At 57.4% G+C, this 15,145-nt stretch overlaps 1 protein-coding gene across 1 annotated transcript; it reads left to right on the plus strand.

The window, feature by feature from the left end:
• The first annotated feature begins 561 nt into the window (after positions 1-561).
• Positions 562-14,063, plus strand: FBXO41 (F-box protein 41). Its single transcript, XM_029231360.1, has 12 exons — positions 562-1,457; positions 2,983-3,208; positions 3,713-3,786; positions 4,054-4,412; positions 5,193-5,434; positions 5,667-5,782; positions 5,903-6,055; positions 6,221-6,316; positions 7,726-7,844; positions 8,004-8,162; positions 9,653-9,768; positions 9,900-14,063. Exons 1-12 carry the CDS (start codon positions 562-564, stop codon positions 9,960-9,962), a joined length of 2,619 nt encoding a protein of 872 aa, XP_029087193.1. The 3' UTR covers positions 9,963-14,063.
• The last annotated feature ends 1,082 nt before the right edge of the window (positions 14,064-15,145 follow it).

Below are 15,145 nucleotides of genomic sequence, written 5' to 3' on the forward strand. Positions count from 1 at the left end.
TCTAGTCTGGCTTCTTTCATGCAGCATAATATTAAACGGATTCACCCATGTTGTTGCATGTACCACTAGTTCCTTTTCTTATTGCTGGGTAACATCCCATTATGAATATAACACAATTTATCCATTCTACTGGTGATGGGCACTTCGGTTATGTCCAGGTTGTAACTATTATAAATAAAACTAATGCTTTTTTTTTCTTTCTTTCTTAGAGAATTCTCATTCTTTCTCACTCTCATACATGCACAGCCCTCACACAGGTACTGGAGCAGGCCAGTCCCTTCTGGGAGGTCTGGCCATTGGTCTCCCCTCGCCTCTCTCTTCTGGGCACGTGTTTTCTGGGGAAGTCAATTTTGTCATGGGTGGGGGATACGGGTTGGAGGTGGGGAGGGATACCAACCTCCTAAGGCTTGCTCCCTCTCTTCTAGCCTCCTTGCCCCTGGCCGCCAGCGCCGAGTCTGCCTGACCCCTCAGGGGGGCTCGTCCGCAGCCCCCCATGAGCGCGCCCGGCTGACTCTCAGGGCGGCCGCGGTGGAGCCCGGGAGCCGCGGGTACGGCGGGACCATGGCCTCGCTGGACCTGCCCTACCGCTGCCCCCGCTGCGGGGAGCACAAGCGCTTCCGGAGCCTGTCGTCGCTGCGCGCGCACCTGGAGTACAGCCACACGTACGAGACGCTCTACATCCTCTCCAAGACCAACAGCATTTGCGACGGCGCCGCGGCGGCCGCGGCTGCCGCCGCCGCCGCCGCCTCCGGCTTCCCTCTGGCGCCTGAGCCTGCCGCCCTGCTGGCCGTGCCAGGCGCCCGGCGCGAGGTCTTCGAGAGCACGTCCTTCCAGGGCAAGGAGCAGGCGGCCGGGCCGTCCCCCGCGGCGCCACACCTGCTGCACCACCATCACCACCACGCACCCCTCGCCCACTTCCCTGGCGACCTGGTGCCCGCCAGCCTGCCCTGCGAGGAGCTGGCTGAGCCGGGCCTCGTGCCCGCCGCCGCCGCGCGCTACGCGCTACGCGAGATCGAGATCCCTCTAGGGGAGCTATTCGCCCGCAAGTCCGTGGCCTCCTCGGCGTGCTCGACGCCGCCGCCCGGGCCTGGCCCCGGGCCTGCCTCTGCCTCGCCCGCGTCTCCCTCGCCCGCCGATGTGGCTTACGAAGAGGGCCTGGCTCGCCTTAAGATACGCGCGCTGGAGAAGCTGGAGGTGGACCGACGGCTGGAGCGGCTGAGCGAGGAGGTGGAGCAGAAAATCGCGGGCCAGGTGGGCCGGCTTCAGGCCGAGCTGGAGCGCAAGGCGGCGGAGCTGGAGACTGCGCGGCAGGAGAGCGCGCGGCTGGGGCGCGAGAAGGAGGAGCTGGAGGAGCGCGCTTCCGAGCTCTCGCGCCAGGTGGACGTGAGTGTGGAGCTGCTGGCCTCGCTCAAGCAAGACCTGGTGCACAAGGAACAGGAGCTGAGCCGCAAGCAGCAGTGAGTGGCCCGAAGGGCCTTGTGGGTGGGTGTGTCCGCGAATGTTCCTGAGTAGGTGACCACGCGTGTCACTGTGCCGCCGCCACCACTGTGAGTGTGGCTATGTATGTGCCCAAATTATATGGGATCTGTGGCCACTAGCATGTAATGGTGGTGCGCGTGTGGCCAAGAGTGTCATGAAGGTGTGTGTTTAGGACTCTGAGTCCATGGCAGTGTGACCGCGTGTGTAAAGACGGTTTCTCTTCGTTATCTGACCTCCTACCAAGGCCAGTTCCTGATTGTGACACCAGATCGTTTTCCCTTTTGCCTACTCAAAGACATGGCTCAATTCTCCCTTCTCCCTTTGCCCCCGTCAGGTTTTCCCTATCTACTGTATCATTACTGAAAACATACAGACATACGGTCCTTTCTCCACTCTGCCTAACCCTATCTCCCCCTTAAGCTACCACCCCTTCTCTCCTCCTTACAGAAAAACTCCTTGAAAATATTGTTTCTACTCCTCATCTTCAATTTCTTTCCCCATTTTCTCTCTTGAACCCACTCTGATCAGTTGTCCACCTCCATCACTATCCTCCATGTCATAAATGACCTTCACGTTACTGAGGCCAAGTTATCATCTTACTTGGCCCATTGCCAGCATTTGACACAGCTGATCCTTGAAACGCCTCTTTAACTTGGCTTCTTAGACACTCTCCTTGGAATTACCGTCTCTCTTTCTATTGGCTTCTTTTCAGTCTTCTTTGCTGGCTTCTCCTCATTCCTCTGGTCTTTCAGTGTAGAATTATGAAGTACACAGATGTTATTTATTTGTCCCCATTGTGATATAAGCTCCATGGGGGGCAGGAATTTTTCTCTGCTTTGTTCACTGATGGGACACCCCAACACCTAGAATGGTGCCTGGCACCTAGAAGGTGCCTGTAAATGGTGAATGGATGCATGAACAACTGTGAATGCACTCGAGAGTAAATACTCACATGACTGTTAAGTGTACTGTGTGTCCGTGCAACTCCTGGAGGTTGGTGCAACTATAAGTGTGCTTTTCTGAATCTGAGAATGTTTCTGAAAGTGTGTGTGTTTGAATGTGTTGGTAGGACTGTGCCTCAGACTGTGTGCCTGTGAATGAACGGGATACGAGTACGTGTACATGAGCGTGGGGGGCTGTCTGCTGGGCTATGTGGACTGTAAGTGTGTGCCCGTGAGTGTTTCTGGAGAGGGGAGGTGGCTGTGTGTGACTGAGCACGCCTGTGAGTATTTCTGTGGGGAGCAGCGGTGTCTGGTTGTGTGTTTGGGCCTGGGTTGGTGGGGTGTGCGTGTATGAGTCGGAGCATGCGCTTGCATTTCTGTGTGTGCCGTTGTGTTGTGTGGGGCAGTGTTCCTGGGTGTGTTCTGTGTGTACCCACGTGACCACGAGCGGACCCTGCGGCCAGCTGTGCCCCTGTCTCTCCCTACCGCTCAGGGTCTCCTCTGGAGGGTGGGTGGGCAGCCAGGCCAAGGCACTGGGGTAAAGAGACTGCTCCGGGCCCAGGGAGGTGGTGCAGATTGACCAGTTCCTGAAGGAGACAGCGGCGCGGGAGGCCAGCGCCAAGCTGCGGCTGCAGCAGTTCATCGAGGAGCTCCTCGAGCGGGCCGACCGCGCTGAGCGGCAGCTGCAGGTCATCAGCAGCAGCTGTGGCAGTACTCCCAGTGCCAGCCTGGGCCGCGGAGGTGGGGGAAGTGGTGCTGGGCCCAGTACCCGGGGCCCAGGCAGGACGGTGAGTGCCCACCTGCCTTCCCTCCTCCACCTGCACACCTGACCCCCTACAACCATGCCTCACACATGGCCTGACAACCCCCCGCCCCATGATGCTCCGTGCTTCCTTCTTTGGCTCTTCCCCATGAGCAGATTCCAGGCCTGAAGTTGGGGTCCAGGAATAGGGGAGCCCCTCTGACAGCAGACGTGCCAGCCCTGAGGCTGTAGTGAGATACCATCCAGCAACCCCAGTCCTCAGGCAGGGGTTTGCCTCTGCCCATCCCTGCAAATGAGAGCCCAGGAGCCACAAGCCGGGGTCTGGGGTGCTTGGTGGGTGTGGGGAGGGGGCTGGGGAGCCTGCCTCTCTGGGCTGTCTATCTGTCTACTTGTCCATCTTTCCCAACTGTTCTCCTTCTCTCTTCTCCACCCCCCCTTCTCTCCATCTTGTACCCTGTTTCTCCTGTTCCTTCTCATCCTCTGGCCTCCTCTGCCCCCTGCCCTTCCCTCCCACTCTGGGGGCCCACAGCGAGAACACCACGCGGGCCTGGCCATGCCTAGCACGTATGCAGTGTCACGGCATGGCTCCTCTCCCAGCACAGGGTAAGCCGCGGGCCTGGCCCGCCCCACACAGCCCACCCTCCCCCTGGAAAGATCCACTGGCTCGCTGGCTGGCTGGCCCATCTGGGCCATGGCTTCCCCTTCTCCCCCTGTCCTTCTCGGGTCACCTCTGTCTGGCTTTCCACACTCAGAGGGGACTCTTGGAAAGTAAGGTGGGTGGGTTGCCCTTGGCCAGTGGTGGGGTGGCATGGGGAGTTCAGGCAGGCCTAGGACCCCTTGCTCCTCACCACCTGGTCCACCCTACCCCAGGGCCTGCAGTCGCATCCCAGCTGCATCCCAGAGCTCAGGCTGCTATGACAGTGACAGTCTGGAGCTGCCCCGGCCAGAAGAGGGGGCCCCTGAGGACAGTGGCCCCGGGGGCTTGGGCACACGGGTCCAGGCTGCCAACGGCGGCTTGGAACGGGCCCAGCCCCCTCGCAGCTCAGGCCTGCGGCGCCAGGCCATCCAGAACTGGCAGCGCAGACCTCGCCAACACAGCACGGAGGGGGAGGAAGGTGACGTCTCGGATGTGGGCTCCCGAACCACCGAGTCAGAGGCTGAGGGCCCCTCGGATGCCCCCCGCCCTGGGCCGGCTATGGCTGGGCCGTTGATCAGCTGCCGGCTCTCTGGTGAGTCTCAGGAGGGGGACTGAGAGGCCCGTCTTTCCATGGTGCTGGGCGCTCTCGGGACACAGGGCTGAGGCAGTAAATCTCCTGGGCTTCTGCACCGCCTTTCGCCTTGCCCTAGACTTACCACAATGAGAATGACAAACTCCCTCCCGCACAGGGCCCAGCAAGTTTGGAGCAGGAGCTGCTGGGACAGGGCGGTGCTGTAGCACAGGGGCACTCAGGTTGGGTATTGCACAAGGATGCCACAGCTAAGGGGGTCCCTTCACATGACATTCACAGGAGAGGAGTTGAGTGTTCAAACTGAAGCCTGGGGACAGCAGGGCGAACCCTCTCCTGTATCCACACAAAGCCATGTGCATATGTGAGTGGGTCAGGGTCAGGAGGCTGGAGAGTTCAGGTCAGGGTGCATGGCTGTGCCTTGGTGACTGCTCTGGGCAACCTCTCGCCGGCATTCTGTTCACAGATGCAGGGTTTCTATCCAAGCCCCTTCCTTCTCCAACCTTGACTCAGTCACCTCATCTGGGGGATGACTTTGGACTATGTGATGATATACGACCTTAAAAAGAAAGTTCCCTTGAGGAAGGGCCACCTTTTTCTAATTTGCAAAATTAGGAATGAGGGTGATGCAGAGCAGGGGGAAGCAGAGGCCCTTTGTCCCTCCTCCCAAGTTGCTGGTCCCCTGGGATGGTTCTGTCATGCCCATTCCTCCTGCAGCTCCTACCCTACCCCAGCTCCCCACCCATACCCCACACTGACCTTTGACCCCGTGATATTGTGCAGCCCACCCTGAGGGAGGCAGTGGGCGGGGTCGGCGAGCTGAGAGGGGCAGCCCCTCACGCTCCAATGAGGTCATCAGCCCGGAGATCCTCAAGATGCGAGCCGCCCTGTTCTGCATCTTCACCTACCTGGACACGCGCACACTGCTACATGCCGCCGAGGTCTGCCGGGACTGGCGCTTCGTGGCCCGCCACCCTGCCGTCTGGACACGGGTGCTGCTTGAGAATGCCCGCGTCTGTTCCAAGGTGCCTGTCCCTGCCTGCCGCCCTGCCCTCCCAATCACCCTTGCTGTGAACCCACCTTTTTCCTGTCAGAGTCTGGCCCCGCAAGGTCTGGTCCTTGCAACCTTTTCAGCACCCCGGCTCCAACCTGACTCCCCGAAATGCTCTTGTGAGGCCTCCTATCCTGGGGCTGGTCCACTTCCAGCCAACCAAACTCAGATCCCCTCATCCCCAGGTAACCCCTCTCTCCCTGCAGTTCTTGGCAATGCTGGCTCAGTGGTGCACCCAGGCGCACTCGCTGACACTGCAGAACCTGAAGCCCCGGCAGCGGGGCAAGAAGGAGAGCAAAGAGGAGTATGCCCGGAGTACCCGGTGAGGCCACGGTGGGTGGGTGGGGGTTGCTTCTGGGCTGCAGACCCAGAGTGATGTTGGGATGCTTCCCAGAGGAGGAGCTGGCCACAAACAGTGCCCTGACCTCTTGGCTATCCCCAGGGGCTGTCTGGAAGCAGGGCTAGAGTCTCTGCTAAAGGCAGCTGGGGGGAATCTGCTGATCCTGCGCATCTCCCACTGTCCCAACGTCCTCACTGACCGTTCTCTCTGGCTGGCCAGCTGCTACTGCCGCGCCCTGCAGGCTGTCACCTACAGGTGGGTCCACACTGCAAGAAGCAAGGCCTCGGGCCCCAGGGATCCCTGGGCTCTGCATACCCTTCCCCCAGGGCTCTCGGGCAAAGGGACCCAAGAGCTCTGTGGCCCAAGGGAAAGGAGCAGAGGCCCTCAGAGTTCGTGGCCCCAGCTTTGTCTTTTCAACAGAAGCGCCACAGACCCGGTGGGCCATGAGGTCATTTGGGCCCTGGGTGCAGGCTGCAGAGAGATTGTCTCCCTCCAGGTGGCACCACTTCACCCCTGGTGAGCCCAGGCATGGGTGGGGAAGGGCAGGGTTGGGGCTGGGTGTGGGGTTGAGGACTGAGCAGATCTGGGCCCATTCCATATGCAGTTTGGGGTGACAAACTCACATTCATCAGTCTGTGTCTTTAGGCAACAGGAGCAGGGCTTCAGAATCAGACTTGGGATCATGTCCTGGCCGGCTAGCAGTGTGACTTTGGGCTACCCAGTCGTGCCTTAGTTTCTCAGCTGTAAAGTGAAGGTGGTATTAGATCTGTCGATCTTATTAGGACTATAGCTGGCTCAAATGAGATGTGTGCATAAAGGCTGCAGAGCCCACAGTGGGCTATTTCCCACACTAGCTGGCAATAGCCAGGTTTGTTTGGCCCATGAAAGGCAGTTCAGGGAGGTCATTGTATAATGTACAAAAGGGCTGGTTTTCCGAGAATCCAGGGTGTGAGATCATTCATCGCTTTACTTGGAATTCCTCAAACATGCCAGGCTTTTTCACTCCCTGTGCCTGCCCTTCAAGCCCCTCTCCACGTGACACCTCCTTCCAGGTCCCCCAGTGTCCTGTCACTAACACCCTGGTAGCATTTGTCACTGCTCCCCTGTCTCCATTCCTCTGAGAGGAATGGCCCCTGCTGTAGTCCATTTTACAATAATTTCTCTATATTTCAGTCTACACCAGACTCATGTTTCTAAGGGCAGAGGCTGTGAATATCCATTTCTGTATCCCTGGTACTGAGCACGTGGCAGATGGTGGGCGATTGTTAAGTGATGAAGTGTTCAGGGAAGGAGCAAGTGTGGTGTGAGTGGTGGGCAGGGCCCAGCGAGCAATGAGTGTGGAAAGGAAGCTTTGGGCCAAGGTCAGAAGGCCTTGCCTAAGGGGTTTTAGATGTTTGCATTTTGTCTAGAAAGCACTGGGAAGCCACTGGGGGATTTTAGATCTTAAAAAACGGGATGACATCAGACTAGGAATGTTCTGTGTCATCCCCCCCACTGCCCACCTCTTGGAGGCAGGGACCATGTCTCTGTGTCACCACTGTGTCCCCAGGGCCCAGCTCGATTGTTCTTGGTCATGACAGGCACTTGCGAAGCTTCTGTTGAATGACTGAGTGAAAGGATATGGGAGTGCGTGGCTGGCTGTCAGCAGCCACTGGATGAACTGACAGGGAGACTAGTTGTATACTCAGATGAATATGGATGGTGGTCTGAACTGTGGGTTGAAGAGTTATTCAGGAATCAGAATCTGCAGGTCTTGGCAGGAGGTGAGGGGGAGGAGTCAGGGAAGATCCCAGGTTTCTGACTTGAACAGCTGGGTGGTTGGTGGGGCCTCGCCTTTGAGGGGTGGGTCCTGACAGAGGAGCAGGCTCAGGGTATCATGCAGCCAGGGGCTTCCCTGACAGCCCTCCCTCCACCCTGTTCTCCAGCCAGCAGCCCACGCGCTTCAGTAACCGCTGCCTACAGATGATCGGTCGCTGTTGGCCCCACCTCCGGGCCCTGGGGGTCGGGGGTGCTGGCTGTGGGGTGCAGGGCCTGGCATCACTCGGTGAGTCTTTCCTTGAGACTGGGGTAGGGGGTGATGGGAAGCAGGCATGGATGCAACACTGAAATCCCAGAGGGACTCGGGGCTGCAGCCTGGGTGGTGGCAGGAGGTGACCTGGGGTTGTTTGTCAGCAGGACCTTGCCTCTTCTTCCCTCTTCCTAGCGAGAAACTGCATGCGACTGCAGGTCCTGGAGCTGGACCACGTGTCGGAGATCACCCAAGAGGTGGCGGCTGAGGTCTGCCGGGAAGGCCTGAAGGGACTGGAGATGTTGGTGCTCACGGCCACCCCTGTCACCCCCAAGGCCCTGCTGCATTTCAACAGTGAGTGATGGGTAGCGTGGGGTGGGGTCCCAGTGTTGCCTCTTACCATGTCTTGTCAGCAAGTAGCATAACCGACTCCCTCGCTCCTAGTCGGCAAACGCCAGCACTGGGGTCAGATTGACCAGGGTTCTAGTCCTGGCTTTGCCACCAGTGCCTTCTGAGGCCAGTGTGGCATTTAAGACCTGCCAGCATCTGACCCAAATGGTTCCATTCAGTGGATTTGTATTACCCTGTGCTCTGTGCACGTTGGAGGCATGAGCTGTTCAGCACCATCTACCATCTACCCCCACACGAGCCTCCAGCCAAGGGCAAGGGCAGAACAGATGGGTTCTGGAACTGGCTGACCTAGGTCTCAGTTCTGGCTCTACTGATTATTAGCTGTGTGACTTTGGGCAAATTACTGTACTTCTCTTGGGTTCTGTATCTGCATCTTTTTTTTTTTTTTTTGTGGTACGCGGGCCTCTCACTGTTGTGGCCTTTCTCGTTGCGGAGCACAGGCTCCGGACGCGCAGGCTCTGCGGCCATGGCTCATGGGCCCAGCCGCTCCGTGGCATGTGGGATCCTCCCGGACCAGGGCACGAACCCGCGTCCCCTGCGTTGGCAGGCGGACTCTCAACCACTGCGTCACCAGGGAAGCCCTGTATCCCTATCTTTTAAGCTGACTTCTAAACCGAATGAGTGGGAGGATTAATGAGATAATGCGTGTGAGCCCCCTAGAACAGTTCTCAGGGGACTCACACACACACCTCCGCTGGCCCCTGCCTCCCTCCAGCCCCCACTCCCCTCCCAGTCATTACTCCACCTTCATTAAGGACACAGGTACCCAGCTGGGGCTACACACGCCCAAGGGTAGACCATCATCAGGGACCATTTGGCCCCTGGCAGGACCTCACGTCCTGAGCACTGAAGGTTCCTCGACCTTCTTATCATCTCCAGGATCCTCTTCTTCCCCCAATTCAGCCTCAGGGCCCCGCCCTGGACTGACCACCAGAACTAACTGCTTGGCCTCCAAAATCATAACCTTTAGAATCCTCTCAGCCTCCTGACCTTCTTGCTTCTCCTCCCCTGACTTCATGGCAACGTCCAGTCCCTTAAGCCCTCTGCTCCCCGCTTATTTGTTCCCTGCCTCCCCCCTTCCAGTGCTCCAGCTGAGATCCGTCAGCCTAACCTCAGCCACTCCGTCCTTGTAATTCATTTCCACATGCCCAGACCAGACCACAGCGATCTCCTCTGCCAGGGAAGTTGCTAGAGCCCCTGCACAACTGGCTGTTGTCCACTCGTCCTCCCAGAGTCCACCACAGCCTCTGCTCTTTGACCTCACCCTCCACCTTCTCCCCTTGCCCAGTTGAGTCCGGGGCAGCATGGATCTGCTCCCAGTGCCTGGCACACGTTTGTCTCTCAGAGGGTTCTGATTCTGTTAATTAGTAAAAGGAGAGAAGACAGCCCCATTGCCCAGATCAGGCATGGGCCCCCATCTTACCTTTTCCCAGGCATCTGCCGGAACCTCAAGTCCATTGTGGTCCAGATTGGGATTGCCGATTATTTCAAAGAGCCCAGCAGCCCTGAGGCCCAGAAGCTGTTTGAGGACATGGTGACAAAACTCCAGGTGAGCAGCTGTCTCTGAGGCTGCCCAAGACCCCCAGTGGCATCCCTAGGTTGGGGTTGGTGACCTGGGTGTTTGAAGGGAGGGCTCCACCTGTCTGCCCTGAGGGGAACTAACGCAGGTTTGGTCTACAGGCCCTACGGCGGAGGCCCGGCTTCTCTAAGATCCTGCACATCAAGGTGGAAGGCGGCTGCTAACCCGGGTGGGGGGCGGCAGGGCCCCTGCCAGCCCCACACCAGGGCACTCTCTTTGGACCTCCAGAGGGACCCTGATTTGTACTAGACCTTTGGAGGCCTAGTGTTATCCCTGGCTTCCGGGGAGGGGTTGTCAGTCTCCTGTCCTGCTGGGACAGTGGAGCAAGAGGCCTGACCCTGAGCACTGCCTCTCCAGGGCAGGGGCTTGGACAGCTGTCCCCTGACTCCCACCCCAACCCCAGCTGAAGCAGCTTTCTGGGCCCAGTCAGCGAAGAGCTGAGTCCCACCAGCACTTGGTGTCATCGCCCTGAAGATCTGCAATAACCACCAGTGGCGCTTCGGCCGCTCGGGCTGCTGGGGCAGGCCTCCCCTTTGTGAGGCCCAGCCTCCTGGTCGGGAGCCTCTGTTAAGCTCCAGGCCAGAGGGTTGCTCCACAAGGCAGCTCGGACTTGGCAAGGAGGGCTCTTCTCTTTCCCCTGCCGTGTCCCAGCCTTCTGTGGGGCACCCCCTCCAGGCAGCCCGCTGGGGCTCTGGGTCCGTATTTTCCAGGGATAACCCTAGGGGTCTGGGGATGCGGCCAGCCGAAAGTGAGAGGTAGGGGTGCAGCGAGGTAGTGGGGTGGGCGTGGAAGGGCAAGACGTTTGTCCAGAACTTCTCCCCAGGACATCGAGACCACCCCTACCAAGGGAGAGAAAACTTCGAGTTTTTATTGCTGTAGAAAAGACAAGATTCCCTCCCAGCCACCACATACCCACGACACACCAGAACTAAATTCAGAGCTAAAAGGTGCATGTTTCTATAACTTCCACCAATCCCGAGTCTCTGGGAAACGGTGTCAGCAGTTCCTGTCCTCAAGGAATGTACTTCTAATCCGGGTGCTTGGGCAGGAATCTGATGGTCTTTGGGTCCCCAAGGCTGTGTGAGAGGGAATCACTAGGCTGCCCTCTGTGCTAGGGCCTGGAGGAGTCCAGAAGGAGGGTGGTTTAGTTTGCTTCCTCGTCTGGCTAGCTTGCTTAAAGATGTGGCTTTGGTAGGGAGCCAGACCCGTGGGGCCAAGAACGAGGAAGAGCCCCCGCCTCACTGGACTTGCCTCCCTCCTCAATCTCCACTGGCCTCACAGGCTGAGGGCTGTGTTGGGGGTCTTCTGCCAGGGGCAGTGCTGGGACCTGAGCCAGAACCACTGACTTAAAATGCAAATGGGGGCTTTCACTGACCCTTGCACGGTTCCCAGAGGTCCTGGCACTATGGCTCTAAAGACTCAGGTCTCCCCAGTTCCGCCTCTCAGGACTCCCACAGTAGCGCAAAAGCCGTGGGTCCTGCCAACCTTCATTCGGAAAGTTCTTTCAAACATTGATCTAGGTCCATCTTAGGGTTTCCTTCTCTCCTGTTACAGGGTGGGCTCTCAGCCCTAATCATTAGGCCACTGGTCCTAGCTGGGGCTGGGCTCCTCTAGTTTCTCAGTCCTTTCCAGAAACCCAACTTTCTGGGTTGCCCTGCAACGAGGCCTCCAGAGCCGGGACCCCACAGGATCAGAAGTGTACCCAGCTCTCCTGGCTCCCCACTCAGCTGTGTCCTGGCTGTTTTCATTGTTGATGATTTTCCTCCCGTGGCTTGTTCGGGCCCTGCCCTTTGAAGACGCCAAATACCAAGGGTGGCATGTTGGCAACTCCTTGTCCAGTCCTGCACGAAGCCTTGTCTGTGTGGCATCCCCACCCCAGAGCAGCTAGTTCCATTGGCTCTTACCTCCCCAGCCCTGTCCCCAGGAGTCACGAAGGAGAAGCACAACTTTCCTCTGTTCTGGGGCCTGGAACGGAGGTGGAGGTCCACTCGGCCTGGTTGCCCTGGGTGTGTCTGTTCTGCTTTGCCAGCTGCATCCTCCCTCCATAGCCCCTGCCCCCTGTGACCCCAGGATGTCTCCCGGACAAAGCACAAAGGGATGCCCTGCTTGGCCTGAGCCTGTCCTACTGAGGGGCTTTTTCTGCCCTAGGTAGCCTCCATCCCTGAATACAAGGCTTTGGGCAATTTCTCCCTGGGAAGATGCCTGCTGGAATGCCTGGCATCAGTTCTGGGAAAGGTCAGGGTGCACAGGCAGCAGGCTTGAGTGGGAGAAAGGTGGTGCTGAGAGGCCTGACGGTTGCCGTAGGTTCCTTCTGTGCAGTAGCGCTGAGCACCACCGGCACTGGGGCAGCAGAGTGAACAAGACTTCCTTCTCCTGCTGGTGGGAAGTTTGCCTCTCAACAAGCATGGCTGTTTCCAGGAAACCCACCAAGCCCCCCGCCCTGTATTTTCTAGCTGAGTGCGTGAGGGCTGTGTGGGGAGCATATTGCACAGGTCCATGGGAACGAGGGGTCACAGCCTGTACCGCTGCACACCTGGGGCTGACAGACTCGCGTGCCCTGGCTTTCATATGTGCCCTGAGAACTGGCGGGTTTGCGGGCTCCCCACCAGCTTGACGCTATTTTTGCCTCTCCTCAGGGGGATGAGTCCTGCTGCTGAGTGGAGAGCTTTTGTTCACTTGGTCACTTCTCTGGCAAGCACACAGCTAGGGCTGAGAGTGGCGAACAGGGATGGGGAGGGCCTGGCCGTCCCTAGGGGCACCTTATCCTTCACTCACCCACAGGAGAGCCCTCTTCCACATCTCACACCTTGATGAGGTGCAAAAGAGGAGTATCTGTGAGAGCAAACCAACACAGGCCCTGCTCCAGGGGTCCCAGCATGTGTAGAGGCCCCATGGGTGATGGCCACTTGGTGTCCTTACCACCTCTCCTTGCCAGCCCAGCGCCTGGGAGGCTTGGGGTATTTGGCTTGAGTGTATCATGCTTTATTCAGGCTGCCTCCGCACAGCACTGGCAGAGAACAAAGGAGATGCTGTATCTGCATCCCCGAGGGAGAGAAAGTGGGCTCCCCAGAACCATGGCTTTTCACTGGCCAGGAGACCACCTAAGGACCAAGGCAGCTCATGTTTTCCTAGTCCCATGAGAGTGGAGTTTGAGCCAGTCCCTCAGCAATTGCTGGAAAAAAAAAAAAAAAAAAGCGCCACCTCCTTCCCAAGGCCTGCTGCTCCAAGGTTTGACTCTGTCCTTTGCCTTTGGGTCCCGCCTGTCCCCCTGGTCCTGGTCTCTAGTCCTCTGGGCTGCCGGTGGGGAGCTGCCCATGCCCCAGTCCCTCTTGGGCGCTAAGTTGAAGATCTTTCCAGAGGGACTATTGGTGCCAAAGACCCAGTTCCTGGTGGACTTGGGGTGAAAACAGGAGAGATGGTGATTGGGTGCAGGGCCCAAGTGCCCAGAGGAGTTAACTCATACCAGTGGCATCTGTCCCAGCCCATCAGTCCCTGATGAGTGTAACTTGCCTCCCCCAGGGGCCTGGCACTTTTCTTACCCCTGGTGGCTGTGCTTTCTCACCCAGCCTTGTCCCAGGCCCCATTTCTGTATATATTGCTGTGTATTGTGTGTGTATTTATTCCCGGACAAGTGTGTGCATCTACAGCCTTGCCTGAGGATAAGGTTTAGGATTGGGTGAAGATCAGAATACCAGGGCCAACTAAGGCAACCAGCTCCTAGTCTGACCCCAACCCCTTGGGACCCTGGCCAGTCCCAAGACTGCCCCGACAATCAGGCAGGCTTCCCCGCCACAAGTCCGAGCCTTGTCTGCCACTGCTGGCAGGGCCCCAGGCCTCAGCTTTGCCCTGGCAGGGGTCTTGCATGCAGGGGCAGACTCGCCTCATGGCTAGTGCCAGTAGGCCTGGCTCTAGTGAGCCCTGCTGGCGAGGACCTCCACAACTGGCCCCAGGCCCTGCCTTCCCTGCACAGCCAGGCTGCAGTGGGCCTGAGCTGTGAGAAGGGAGCTTCCCTCACCCCAAGCACATCAGGCAGAGGGGTGGAGAGCATTTTTTGGTTTTGTTCCCGAAGTGGCGCCAGTACCTCCAGCCCCCAGGGGGCCTTCCCTGGCCCCACTTTTCTGCCCCACCCAGGCATCACCATCCCAGCACTTTGCTCCACATCACCCATAGATGCCCTTTGCTGAATGTACCCGAGCGTATGTATTTAAAAGGACTCAAATGGGCATCAGAATTTGTGGCTCTGTATCCAATAAAAGATGGTGAAACTGGAATCATATCTGCCTCAGGGAAGTAAATGGTAGGTGGCCACATTTCCCAGTCTGTCACCAAACATTCCTTCAGCTGAAATGCACTGAGGGAGGAAGGAGGTGGATGATCTGAATGGCATCAGTGAGGTGAACTGAAGCATTAGGAAGACCTGTATCAGGACAGTAGACATCATTGCTGGAGGAAGGTCATGCAGGTTACTGACCGTGCCATAGCTTTCAGTGTGTGCAGGCAGATAAAGAGCCTCAGGGTGTCCCTTCTGGCTCTCAGCCAGGAGAAGCCATCTTTAAGGGCAACCCCAGCACAAATATAGCAGGAACAGCACACGCTTGCCCATCCCCTCACTGGCTTGGTAACCTTAGGATGCTCTGGCCGCCAATCCGACTTTGTCCTGATGGAGACCAGTTCCCCATCATGGTCTGGCTCAACTTTCCCATTTTACAAAATGGGGCTGCCCCACTGATTTAATTACTCAGGTCTTGAAACATTTAAAATCAGAAAAAAGAACAGGTGTTTAGGCTTAAACTGTGAGTGGCTCTAGCATCAAACAAGTAGACAACTTATCCCCACAACTCTGAGTCAGCTATTACCGTTATACAGGTAGAACGGCTGAAAAAAATTTACTTACAGACCATCAGGTTAGGAGGGATGCCAAACTCCGAAGTCTGGACCTGCCACCACCCCCATTCTGCTTTTGAGTTCATGTGACTTGGCTGGAACTCAAGAGATTTTTTAAAAAATCACTTCCCAGATTTAGGGAGCAGAAGCTTCCTATTAATTACAGGTAGCTGCAGGCCAACTCTCAGAACTAGCAATAAACAAGGAGGCAGTTAGACTGCTGATTTTATCTGTGCTGGCTGTTCTAAACTTCCTCTGGTCAGAAGAAAGCAGAAAGGACCACTGGTGGCTGAATTGAGAAGACCGGGTGGCTCCTTCAGCCTCCTCCTCAATGGACTTCTTCTAAGAAGTCACAAGAGTTTAGAAAGGATCTGTCCTCTCTGAAACATTCCTCCGAAAGCCCTCAACCTCAAGATCTTGAAAACGAGGGATGAAAAGACTGAGCCACAAGAATACGGAAGTA

The sequence above is a fragment of the Monodon monoceros genome, unplaced genomic scaffold (genome assembly GCF_005190385.1).
Source record: "Monodon monoceros isolate NGI ecotype Baffin Bay Population unplaced genomic scaffold, NGI_Narwhal_1 Super_Scaffold_19, whole genome shotgun sequence".
Taxonomy (NCBI): Eukaryota; Metazoa; Chordata; class Mammalia; order Artiodactyla; family Monodontidae; genus Monodon; species Monodon monoceros.

What these genes read in the sequence shown, in the direction of transcription:
- FBXO41 (XM_029231360.1), top strand. Translation starts at nt 562, where the DNA reads ATGGCCTCGCTGGACCTGCCCTACCGCTGCCCCCGCTGCGGGGAGCAC. An exon ending in GAGTATGCCCGGAGTACCCG is followed by an intron (nt 5,783 to 5,902) that starts GTGAGGCCACGG and finishes GGCTATCCCCAG; the next exon opens with GGGCTGTCTGGAAGCAGGGC. An exon ending in GTGGCACCACTTCACCCCTG is followed by an intron (nt 6,317 to 7,725) that starts GTGAGCCCAGGC and finishes CCTGTTCTCCAG; the next exon opens with CCAGCAGCCCACGCGCTTCA.